At 56.4% G+C, this 11,466-nt stretch overlaps 2 protein-coding genes across 8 annotated transcripts in view; one reads left to right on the forward strand and one right to left on the reverse strand.

Annotated features, from left to right (window-relative positions):
- Nucleotides 1-2,895, forward strand: part of PPFIA4 (PTPRF interacting protein alpha 4) — a 51,500-nt gene extending 48,605 nt beyond the window's left edge. For 4 of the 7 annotated variants that reach the window (XM_043569105.1, XM_043569109.1, XM_043569110.1 and 1 more), the window contains one exon: nucleotides 554-2,895. In XM_043569105.1, coding sequence (XP_043425040.1) covers nucleotides 554-603 — 50 coding nt within the window. In that variant the 3' untranslated portion in view covers nucleotides 604-2,895. Of the gene's footprint in view, nucleotides 1-135; nucleotides 241-553 lie in introns of all 7 variants that reach the window. The other 3 variants (XM_043569104.1, XM_043569107.1, XM_043569108.1) reach the window with 1 other exon arrangement.
- A 4,884-nt stretch (nucleotides 2,896-7,779) lies between these two features.
- MYOG (myogenin) lies at nucleotides 7,780-10,548 on the reverse strand. Its single transcript, XM_043567976.1, has 3 exons — nucleotides 9,931-10,548; nucleotides 9,085-9,166; nucleotides 7,780-8,438 (listed from the first exon to the last, which is right to left on the reverse strand). The coding sequence occupies exons 1-3, from the start codon at nucleotides 10,474-10,476 to the stop codon at nucleotides 8,317-8,319; spliced, it is 750 nt and encodes a 249-aa protein (XP_043423911.1). The 5' UTR covers nucleotides 10,477-10,548; the 3' UTR covers nucleotides 7,780-8,316.
- Nucleotides 10,549-11,466: the final 918 nt, after the last annotated feature.

Below are 11,466 nucleotides of genomic sequence, written 5' to 3' on the forward strand. Positions count from 1 at the left end.
GAGTGCCGGGCCGCCGGAGGGGCCTGCGGGCGCCGCTGCACTAACGCTGCCGCCGGGCCGGCGGGCGGGCGGGCCCCCGGAGCGCGCGCACTAACCGCCGCTCTGTGTTCTCCCGCGGCCGCCGACTCCTCCCAGCCGGGACGGCGGGGGCGCAGAGACTGGAGCCCTCCACGGTTCGGACCTACTCCTGCTGACCCCCCTCCCGCCCCGGCTCTCGCGGGGGTGTGCCCGTGGCGCGGGGTAAGTGGGCCGGGCCCGGGCCGGACACCCCCCCCCCCGCCCCCGCCGCCGGCGGCCCCCGCTCGCGCGCTGTACACCTGCCAGGCCCGCACTCGTCCGGCTTGCCCTGCCCGCTGCCGCCGCCGCCGCCGCCGCCGCCGCCGCCGCCGCCGCCGCCCGGGCGCTTGGCGCTTGCAAGCTCGCTGCGCATGCATGCGCCCAGACCCCCAGGGACGACTCCCAGCTCACCGTGCAATGCATCTCTCTTTCTATCTCTCTCTCTCTCTCCTTCTCTCTCTCTTTCTCTCTTTCTTTCCCTCTCTCTCTCTTTCAGCTCGCTCCCACTATCTCTATGGACACATGCTCTCCGCCTTCCGGGACTAGCCACGGCCCCCAGGGCCAGCGTCCTCCCGCTGGGTTTCACAGGCTCAGCTGGCCCTGGCCTCTCCTGCTCGTTCCCTGGTCCTCTCACGGCTCCTAGTCTCGTCGTGACTTTCCGGTTGCCCTGGATCTCAGAATATACTCGTCCACCCCCTTCGGCATCCCACTACTCTGAGTCCCACCGTGTGTCCTTTGTAAGTCTCTTGTGGCTGTGGCTGGGACTCGAGGTTGTCCATGCTTGGGATTCTGCAGAAGGGACAGGACAGCAGTAGCCCAGGCGGGGTTGTGACTTCACCCTCCCTCTTCTGGGCCTAGCCAGCCTGTTCTGGACTGCGACCTCCACCAGATACCAGGATGCCGTGCCAAGGGCTGAGGATGGCCCTTCGAAGAAAACGGCACTTCGGACTCTGCCTTGCTCAGGCTATTGGGCCTTCTGGTCCCCGTGCACATCCTGCTTGTCTGATATCTGGTTTGGGCACCCCCCAGCACTAGCCCCTTTTCCCACCTTATCTCCACAATGGCAGCTCCTGCCTCCAGAACTTCTTTGGGGGCTGGGAGGGGCTGCAGAAAGCCCCATTCTCCCTCAGATGGTGAGGCTGGGGAGGAGGAAGGCTAAGGTGGTGATTCCAGGCTCTTGCTTAAGATGAATCCCAAATGTGAGTTGGGGAAGAATCTGAGAAAAATGGGCCTCTGAGCTTTGGGCCAAGGGTAAGGGTGGGGAAACTCTCAGCCCTCATACCCAGTAAGAAGTGCAGGCAGGTCAGCTGGACAGAGAGCCAATGGCCTGCAGTAGCCTTAAGTCCAAAGAGTGGTGGGAACGCCTCCTACCCCAGCGGTAGGGTGGAGTTGCTGCTGGGGCAGGGCTGGGGGTTGTGTGGGGTCCTGGCTCTGGGGACAGAAGAGACCTACCCATGAGCTGTCTATTCTGCTCAGCATCCCCTCCCTTGCTGTCCTCCTCTGTCCCACTTTAGTAATCCAGCCCCTAAGAATATACCCAGTGGGGTGGATTGAAGATACACTGACCTTCAAATCAGATGTGGGAAAAAGGTAGTCCGGGGTTCTCTTCCCCTGATCTCTTAGGAAGAAAATAAAGCTTCCGCTTTAGTGAGCATATTCCAGGTCCAGGAAATCCAGTGTCGATGAAGGTCTTCACTCTCCTGCTTGCCCCTAAATCAGCCAGTCCTTGTTCAGGGCTCTCTCAGTGGGCAGGGACTGCCTCCTCCAGAAATTCCTGAGCCCCACCCAGCTTCCACCATTTTAATTGCTTCCCTCACGCAGCACGGTGGCAACCGGGGCTGGGGGATACAGGTCCTAGTTTGGTCGGAATGTCATTCCCAAGAAACCCGTCTTAATCCACTTCCTCGTCCTGCCAAAATGCCTGGACGTGTTTGGGGCCCAAGTTCACGGGGAGTTGATGGAACCCAGGGCTTCATCCAAGTGAGAGGAGAGGACACGTGTCTGGAGCATGTTTCCTGGAGAGGCGCCAGTTCGTCACCTACAGGTGGCCGAGCAGCTGGTTTGCAACCTGATCGACTTGGGTTCTGAGCAGGGGCTCGGCTAACAGGTGGGATAGTGGGTCAGAGCACCCTGGCCCGCAGGAGTGATGGAGCCTGGGATGAGGCCAGGGCTCAGAGCCTTCTGTTTTTCGGCAGAGCAGAGGTCTGCCAGGGGCGGGGCTGGGTGGGCTCCCCTAGGTGTGGGCAAGGCCCCCCACCTGTCCTTGTTCTCCCTGGTTGTTCCTCGCCCTCCCTGTCCGTCAGGCTGCTGCAAATGGAGCTGGACGTGTTCTTGAGCAGAAAATGAGTTGGGTGGAGAAAAAAAGCCCCTATCCTTGGGTAATGGATGTTAAGATTATGGAGAAACCCCAGGTTCCTAAGGTTGGTGGAGTTGGGGATCGCAAAGCCATCTGACTGTGTCAGGGGACTTTTGACGGACTAGCTCAGTGGGAGATTCAGCCCCATCTTCTCCTCTACAACTTGACCCTGTCATGGTTGGCCATGTACCTGGGTCTCTTCAGGGCATCTGGGGAGGTATTGCAGGGAGGTGATGGACAGGAGAGCTTGTCCATTCAGTGATGGAAGGCTGTTGTCTTGGTGTATCCCTTGCCTCACAGTCCGCGTATTTTTTATTTGGAGAGTCACCAGTGACCCGAAGCCCCCTCACCAGCCTGCTGTATCTTGTCAGTTCCCTTCTCAGTACTGTACTGGCCCAGTGCGTCAGGAGTGGATGTGCGGGGGTGTATGAGTGTGATTGTGTACGTACCAATAAACAACCCGATGGTTTTAAGACAACCTACACATGGCTCTGGTCTTTTTTTTAACTTAGCGTTCAGCTGACGTGTCCAGCTTCTTCCACCGTCCTACGGCTGTGCTCCTCTGGGAAGTCAACATCAGAGTTTTAAAAACATACAGTCAGTAACCTTCTGTTTACTTACATAACCATGGGGTTGCTAGAGGTTAATGTGCAGGTTGCCTGTGCCAGGGGAGTTGAGGAGCGCCGATGCTGGACCTGATTTATTCCTTCTCCCTCTCTACTCACCTGGTCATGCTCCACTGCCTCGTGGCCTTTCCCACGGCCCCCAGGGCTGCCGCTGCTATAGGCCCCCTGCTCGGGATCACTGCAGCAGCCCCCGCAGCCTGTAGGTCAGAGGCCTGCTCCCTCCACATGGCGTGACAGGCTGCCTGCGACTTGGCTCCAGGCTCCCGCCCCTCCTCTCACCAGTCTGAGTCCGCCGACCTCCGAAACCTGTGTCCGCCAGCCCCATCAGCAGAAGGCAGCAAGAGCGCCTCTTGCCTTTGCAGCGTGAACCTTCCAGACCCACCTGGAGCATCACCTGGAAGGCAGGACCAGCCCCTCCCCGGCAGAATTGGAGAAGCGACAACCCTTTGCTCGCTGGCACTCTGGAAGCCACCGTGCCGTGTGGTGCCTCTCCTTGTCTCTTCCCACACGGCGCTGTGAGGGAGCCCCTCGGGTCTGTCTTCTTGATCTCCGTATCCCCTCGATAGACACGCTCGAGAGAATAAATGAACCGACCTTATCTCAGAGGGTTCTTATGAGGATGAGTATTAAATAAAGCTCAACACTACCGGGAACTATTGTGTGCCAGATGCTGTTCTAAGCATGCTCAATGTATTAGCTCACTTAGCCCTCACAACTCTGTGTGGTGTTATCTTCGCCATCTTGCAGAACAGGAAATTGTAAGGCTAAGAACCACACTTCTTAAGTGTGGTTAATTGTAAGGCTAAGCTGGTGAGAGACAGACGTAGGTCCCAAAGCTAGCGCGGGGCCCCGTCCTTAACTGCGACACGTATGTGAAAAGTTCTGACCGTCTGCCAAGAGCGCTTACCACTTACTAAATGTTACTTGCTTCTCTCTTTTTTACTTTTTTTTTCTACTTCTCTTTTAAGTGAGCTCAAGCCTCTGTCCCTTGGCTAAGCCTCCCCCAGTTCCCTGTCCCAAACCCACACTCATGCTGGAGCGCCTGGGTGGCTCAGTTTCCGAACCCACCCTCCTGTGGTCCTTGGCTTATGTTCGTCTTTGGACTGCGTTTCTTCTCACCTAAATTGTGAACACCCTGAGGACAGCACAATACGCCATATCCTTCCCAAGGCTAATGCCGTCCCAAACACTGATGGTACAGGAAGGCAGAGTCCACCAGCACCCGTGACAGGGTGCGCCCCGGACAAAGCCACCTGTGACCCGGAGAGGGCACACAGGTGAGGGAAGGTGCTGGCCTTGTGTTTACACACCTCTGGGGTCCCCCCTCACTCCCTCCATGACCAAAGGTAGAATCGACCAGCCTTGGTGGCCAGCTGGCTACAGGATGAGATCCGAAGGAACTCAGAAAAAATTTTTTGGGATGGGAAACTGTTTCCCAGTGTTGCCATCCACTGGGATGGGGAATGTGGAAGGATCAGGCTTATGTGGAAATGTGAGTTTCGTTGTAGACCTGCTGAGCTTGAGATGAGATCCCAACATCATGTTTCCGTCAGCATTTGTAGGAAAGAAGATTCTAGGTTTCTTTCCCAGAAAGAACATGCCTCCCCTAGGGATGTTCTAAGCAGAGCCTGGGTCTGGTTGTTGCCCGTGGCTGAGAGGTGAGGCACAGCCCAGATTGCCGTGGGGTGGAGATTTGGGGTTCCCATATGGGCCTGGACTATAGGTCCTTAGCCAAGACCCCAGCCTCACCTGGAACCTTCAGTCTTTCCTGAGTTTCGGCACACCTTTAGGCACATCTGCCCGAGCCTGGAGCCCAGAAGCCAGGCAGTGAGACAAGTCCAAGGGGGGTGGGGGGGGGTGACATCTTGGGGGTAGGGTTTTATCCATGACAGAACATGAACTGAGGGGACTCCTTTCCTTTCACCCTCCATTGTCTGCCCCCCCCCCCACCTCCCTCTCCAGGTGCAGCATTAAATTTTTTTTTAATGTTCATTATTTTTGAGAGAGGGAGAGAGAGACCAAGCAGGGAAGGGGCAGAGAGAGAGGGAGACACAGAATCCCAAGCAGGCTCCAGGCTCTGAGCTGTCAGCATAGAGCCCGATGCGGGGCTGGAACTCACAGACCGCGAGATCATGACCTGAGCCATAGTCGGCCGCCCAACTGACTGAGCCACCCAGGCGCCCCTCCAGGTGCAGCATTTAAAATGTTTTCCACTTTGCGAGATCGATTACCTTGAGAAGTTAGAGATCTAAGCCACCAATAGTACTTGAAGCAACAAATGGTACTTGAATGTCACACTAATTATCTAAACACCCTAAGAAGTTCCTATCTACACTCTCAACAACTGATATGCCGATTCCAAGTAATTCTTCTTTTCGTTCTAGCACATTCCCTGAAGCCCATTGTTAGGTAACATTTGATTAACCTGGCTTGATTTATTGCAGGTACTTCCACTGGAGACCGGATTGAAGCTAATTTCCCTAAAGAACTACCACTCATTATTCATGAATTGGAGTCTTATCTGTACTTTAATTGTGAAGGCTAAGCATTTAGTTTAAGAAAGACCCAGTGCATTGATGACAATTGCTCATTCTGTGCAAATAACGAGTGAGGCTGGCTTCCATTTGGCCATGTCTGCTATTCACACCTGTGAGATTCCAGCAGCTCGTTTCTCTTTCTCTGGTGGAGGGCTTAAGGATTAAGTAGACAATGGCCACCACCCCTGACAACCTTCAGGAACTATTAACCCTGATGGCTTTTGCTGAGGACTGTTCATTCTTACCAGGTCGTGAACGTGAACCTCAGTTTCCAACTGACATGATAGGTAAAGAATAAACTTACCAAATACGTGCAACCACTCCAGAGCCTATCAGCTCTGTAGAGATGAGCCCCCTTCTTCATGGCCCCCCCAAGCCCCCAGTGAGAAGCAAGTCAACTGAAGGTGGTGGGATCGTATCCACTTGGGAGCTGGGGAGGTGCCAGGGGCAGGGGAAATGAACTCGAGGGGAGCAGATCCCCCTTGAATGTGTAGCTCAGCATGTTCAGTGGTTCGTAAGGGAGTGAATGTAAATTTGAGAACCAAGGTGTGGCAATCAGGCTTGTGGCTCTCCTCATCTCCAAGGGCGGTGAGTCAGGGGGAGCTAAGAGCCTTAGAAATGACATCGGTATTCCTCTCCGGCCCTTTCAAGGTGGTACGACTATAAACACAGTGACACAACTCAAGAAGAAAATCCCACAGTGGGGCAGATTAGGCCAGTTTGTGACTCTCAGTTGGCCCGGCCCTGACTGGTTGTTTGGGACAGATACACCCCGGGTGGGGGGCTGCTCCCTTCTGCACCCTCACCTCGGTCTGGGAGCCTGCTCTGAGGTTTCCTTCTTCTCTTCCTTAGGCAGAGTTTCTGGAGAAACTCTGGGAGCCAAGAGTTGACCGCCCTCTTCAGGAGCAAGTCAGGAGGGGCAGATGTGGGGGAGATGGCCCAGCTGAACCCAGGGGTACACTGCAGGATGGGTCACAGAGCCTGGTAGGTAAAACAGGGTTACGTCCATTGTCAAGGGCCCTGAAGAATTGGGTGGGGGCTACAGTGTACCACGCTGTGAATCCCCAGACTTCTGTAATGATTCTGAAATTTATAATTTGCAATACATCGGACGAGTTTAGCCTCAAGCAGTTGGAATTAATCAAAATTTTAGTAGATGTTCACGAGCCATTCAGATTCTAGCTCCTGCTATCTCCCCAGCTAGTCCTTATGTAATTTCTGTCCAGAATCTTCTCTATTCTCCACCCACCTTCTCCCCTCAGCTGGCAGTTGGAAGATAGCATCCCATATGAAGAAAACCCCAGCTTCTCTTCCTGTGATTGTTGGTGAGGCCCTCCCCTCACCCCCAGCGGAACTGCCGTCATCCTCTGAGCTGTGGGCATGGGCCAGAATCCTCTTTGGCCTGGAGGAACGGAAGGGTTTGGTAAGGGGACATGCTAGTTGGCCTGCCTGCGAGGAAGTGGCAGTGTCTGACCCCAATCGTGCTGATTTAATCCCCTCCCACTTTCCTGCAGGGCTCGCACCAGAGGAGAGGCAGGGAGCCGGGAGAGGGGAAAACCTGCAAATTCCCACCCTACAACCCTGCCTGCGGGCTGTGGGCTGAGCGCTGGGCACAGAGCATGCTCATTAGTTGGGATGGACCCCTTGGGGTTTGAGATGGAGCACACAGACCGTTGCGGTGTCCGTGAGTAAGAAAGAGTGACACAGAATGTTTGCCAGGGTGTCCTCTTTGTCCCACAAGGTGTTTGTGGATCTGGCTCTCACCCAGCCTGTGGACCACACCCCGCTCCCTTCAGAATGGTAAAAAGAGTGGGGCTCCCAGTACCTGGTGACCAGCAGCAAGGTAGTGCCCCAGCTGCTTTTGGAGCCCCATCAGCTCCGATCCTTAGCAGGCCTGCCCCCTGAGGTGTGTCTGCACCACTGGAGGGGGAGGGGCAGGAGCGGCGGGCACCCCCTCCCTCCACATCATCACAGACATTCTTCTAGCACCCAGTCTTTATTCGTTTTTTTAAAAAAGAAATCCAAATAAGTTAGCAAAAAAAAAAAAAAATACAAAACAATGGCAAAACCACACAATGCTTAGTTAAGAAAAGAAATCACCCCCAAGAGCCCCTGCCCCCCTCCCTGCCTGCCCCTGGCCACTTGTGCACAGGAGACCTTGGTCAGATGGTGGCTTTACAAACAACACAAAACATAAAACCACTGGAAGGTTCCCGATATTCACTGCAAAAGCTTGGCCCCCCAGGGACTTGGGAACAGAGGATTGTTCCTCTCCCTTTCCTCTCCCTCGATTCAGGGCAGGCCCAGCCCAGCCCCTGGCATCAGGAAAAGACAAGAACAGAAGATGCACACAGCCTGTCCTGGTCAGGACACTGTCATCGTCTCTCAGACCGTTTCTTTTGAGGGGGTGGAATTGGAGGCTGCACTATGAACAAAGGGGAGCTCCTGAGTTTGCCCCGAGACAGGGCATACACGAGGGGCACTCTGGTCCCCTGCTCTATTTCCCGGGAAACGGCATGCTCCTTGCTGTAAGGAGTCAGCTACACGAGAGCATCCGTTCCCTCTCTGGGTGGTGAGTTAACCTTACATGGATGAGGAAGGGGATAGGCTGGCATTTGATAGCCCCAGCACTGGCCCTCTGGCATCAGGACAGCCTGGCTGAGGAAGCCCCTGCTGCGGGGGCGGTGGCATCTGTGGCCAGCGTGGGGGTTCTCATGGACGCCCGGCCTGGCAGACAATCTCAGTTGGGCATGGTTTCATCTGGGAAGGCCACAGAGACGTCTTCCACTGTGATGCTGTCCACAATGGAGGTGAGAGAGTGCAGGTTGTGGGCGTCCGTGGGGTCGGCCGTGAGCAGGTGATCTGTAAGCAGAAGGGGGGAGGATGTCACCTGTGTGATGAAGGGGGTTTCAAGACCCAGGACAGGGAACAAGGTCTTTGGGGGTGGCACAGGTTTCCCAGGACAGATGAGTGCGCAAAACTCAAGAATCCTACCCGCTAGCCCATGCCTTTCCCAGTGCCAAGCCTATGTGTGTGTGCGCGTGTGTGTGTGCACGCGTGTGCATGGGTGTGTGAACACTGAACGCGTGTGCCTTCTCTCTGAGCTCCCCTAGTGGGGTTCGGATTTGAAAGCAGCTACTCTGAGACAGAGCCAGGACGGTGTATCCCGGGAGACTGGAACTGTCCTTTGCTGGCCCAGTTTTGCAGCACTGACTCGGCAATTCCCAGGGACCCCTGGGGCAGGGACATTCCCCTCTCCGTGGAGAAGGTCAGGCACCAGGCTTTGGTCGGGGAGCTGCAGGAGGCCTAGACCACTCCTTAGCTGGTCAAGGTCTCAGGGAGGCACAGGGCCTCGCGGCCCACCATTTGGAACCCCGGGTTCAGCAGTTCCCTGGAGAAGCCAAAGGCAAGAGGACTAGAGCAAGAAGCAAGGTAAAAGGAGACAACTGGGCCTAGAGACAGGCTGATGGGGTCAAGCCAAGGTTATGAGGGTCCGGGTCTCACTTACCCCCTGTGTTGGGACCAAACTCCAATGTGCTGCCCCACTCTGGACTGCAGGAGGCGCTGTGGGAGCTGCATTCACTGGGCACCTGCAAGACGGGGTGAAGGCCCAAGGTCAGCGCACAGCCATTCTTGATGGTGTCTCTCTGTCCAGTTCCAATGGGCAAAAGCTCTCCTTGTGGGGCTGGAGGGTGGGCCACAGGCTGCAGCCCTCCAGCCTGGGGCACCCCTGGCCTCAGGATCTTCCCCATCAGCAACTTTCATGCCCCGGCTCCCTGCCTGGCCACAGAGCCCCTACTTCCGGGCCTTTCTTGTCCTCCATTCTGGGTGGCGATTCTGTCCTCACAGGACACCCGGTTTAAAAGGGTTCCTGGTTTTCCTGACCTTACGATAAGGGTGAAGGATAAGGTGAAGGAAGCAGGTGCAGGCCCGCTGGGGTTCTTGAGAGACCCTGGGTAGGTGTTGCCTCTGCTCAGCCACACTCAAGATGGGGTGGTGGGGCAAAGCGACGCTTGGCCTTGCCTTTTGGACCCCATCCCTAGGCGCTGGGATTAATTCTCACTCCCACCCAGGCTGACTCTGGACTTGCTCTTGGATCCGCCCGTCCTTCTGTTCTCTGCCACCCCCCTCCACCTCTGCTTCTCCCTGTGGCCTTTAGCTTGGCCTGAAAGGACAGAGGGACACAGGAGGTCAACTTGACCGCCCAGCTGTGAGGAAGGAGGGGGTGCCGCAGCCCCCAAGACCCCACCTGCTCCAACCCTCTGACCGAACCCCACACCGGGGTCCCGAAGCCGTCCAGGGGCCTCCTGCGCCCCCTCCCCCCGGGGCGGCTGGGGGGGAGACGCTCACTTACCCCTGGCTGGGGCCCGCCCCCGCCCCGGTACCGGAGGTCACGCTCTTCCTGGTTGAGGGAGCTGAGCAGGGCCTGTAGGCGCTCGATGTACTGGATGGCGCTGCGCAGGATCTCCACCTTGGGCAGCCGCTGGTTGGGGTTGAGCAGGGTGCTCCTCTTCAGAGCCTCAAAGGCCTCATTCACCTTCTTGAGCCTGCGCTTCTCCCTCAGTGTGGCCGCACGCCGCCGGTCCACGGACACCGACTTCCTCTTACACACCTTGCAGGCCCACGGCAGGCACTGGCCCAGGCAGTGCTCGGGGGTCCCCAGCCCCTTGTCTTCGAGGGGCCCTCGGGCCTCAGGGCTCAGGCTGAGCTCAGTCCGCTCGTAGCCTGGCGGCTCGAAGGCCTGGAGGTGGACGGGCAGGTAGTTCTCCCCGTCATAGAAGTGGGGTTCCTGGTAGAAGTGGGGGGATGTCTCATATAGCTCCATGGGGTCGGAAGAGACTTGTTCCTGCCACTGGCCCCCAAGCTCCTGCAGCCCCTCACGCCAACTGCTGGGTGCCATTTAAACCCTCCCCGCTGGCATGGAACCAGAGATAAATATAGCCAATGCCGCAGAAACCTGAGCCCCCCCCTAAGCTGTCGCTGCACATCAAGACGTTTACACTGGATTAGATGTGATTCCCCTTCCCTCTCCCCCCCAGCCCCCACCCCACCCAGCCCGCTTGCCCCAGCCTGGGCCGGCTCCTGTGCCCGGGGAGGGAGGCCGTCGGTGTAATTTGATTAGTTTTCATTTCTCAGCAGCCCCCGTGGGGCAGGGGAGGTGGGGGAGGACACACATTCTCCTCTCATCTGCTCCTTTCAATTACTCCTAGCCGGGCGGCCTGCCTGCTGTCTCCTTGCTAGTCCCAAAGATGTGTGTGTGTGTGTGTGTTGGGGGGGGGGGTGTTGAGGGGAGGGAACAAGGAAAGGCAGGGTTCAGGCTGGAAGAGGCCTTAAGAAATCCAAGTATCCATCCCCTGGCTTCCTGACAGCACCTTAACCAGGCTCCATCAGTCAGAAGCATGAGACTGCTTCAAATTTGGGGCATGTGTGTGGGCTCAGTGTCCAGGGGTAAGAAGGATTGAAACCTGGAGGGTCAAATGGCTTCAACTTCTGGGTTTTCAAAGCAGCCTTGACATCTTCTGTCGCTTAGGTCTCCTGTGACGGGGGCAGTTGAGGCGAGAGGAATTTTTTGGTCTTTTTGGCAGGGGTCAGTAGAGGTTTTCCTTTTAACTCAGTTGGTCGGGGCAGAGCAAGAATTAGAACTAATAGGCTACACCTTTCCCTCCGTGGCAAGGTCAAGATCTATTAAACCCTCGGTCTCTTCCCTCTCTCTCCATCTGTCCTTCTGTGTTGCCTCTTCAACTCTGTTTCCTGCCCCCTTGGGACCCCAAGCTTTTCCTGAGTGGGTGGAGTGGGAGGGAGAGAAAGCAGAACCCTCCAGACTCACTTTGACTCTCCCTTCTCCTTGACCACCTGGCTCGGTTGTTCTGCACCTTCCTGTCTAAGCCAT

The sequence above is a fragment of the Prionailurus bengalensis genome, chromosome E4, assembly GCF_016509475.1.
Source record: "Prionailurus bengalensis isolate Pbe53 chromosome E4, Fcat_Pben_1.1_paternal_pri, whole genome shotgun sequence".
Classification (NCBI taxonomy): Eukaryota; Metazoa; Chordata; class Mammalia; order Carnivora; family Felidae; genus Prionailurus; species Prionailurus bengalensis.

Coding starts and splice junctions, on each gene's coding strand:
- MYOG (XM_043567976.1), bottom strand. CDS start 10,476: ATGGCACCCAGCAGTTGGCGTGAGGGGCTGCAGGAGCTTGGGGGCCAG. Junction 9,167..9,930: donor GGGGCGGGCCCCAGCCAGGG/GTAAGTGAGCGT, acceptor CCCGTCTTGCAG/GTGCCCAGTGAATGCAGCTC. Junction 8,439..9,084: donor GTTTGGTCCCAACACAGGGG/GTAAGTGAGACC, acceptor TTCTGCTTACAG/ATCACCTGCTCACGGCCGAC.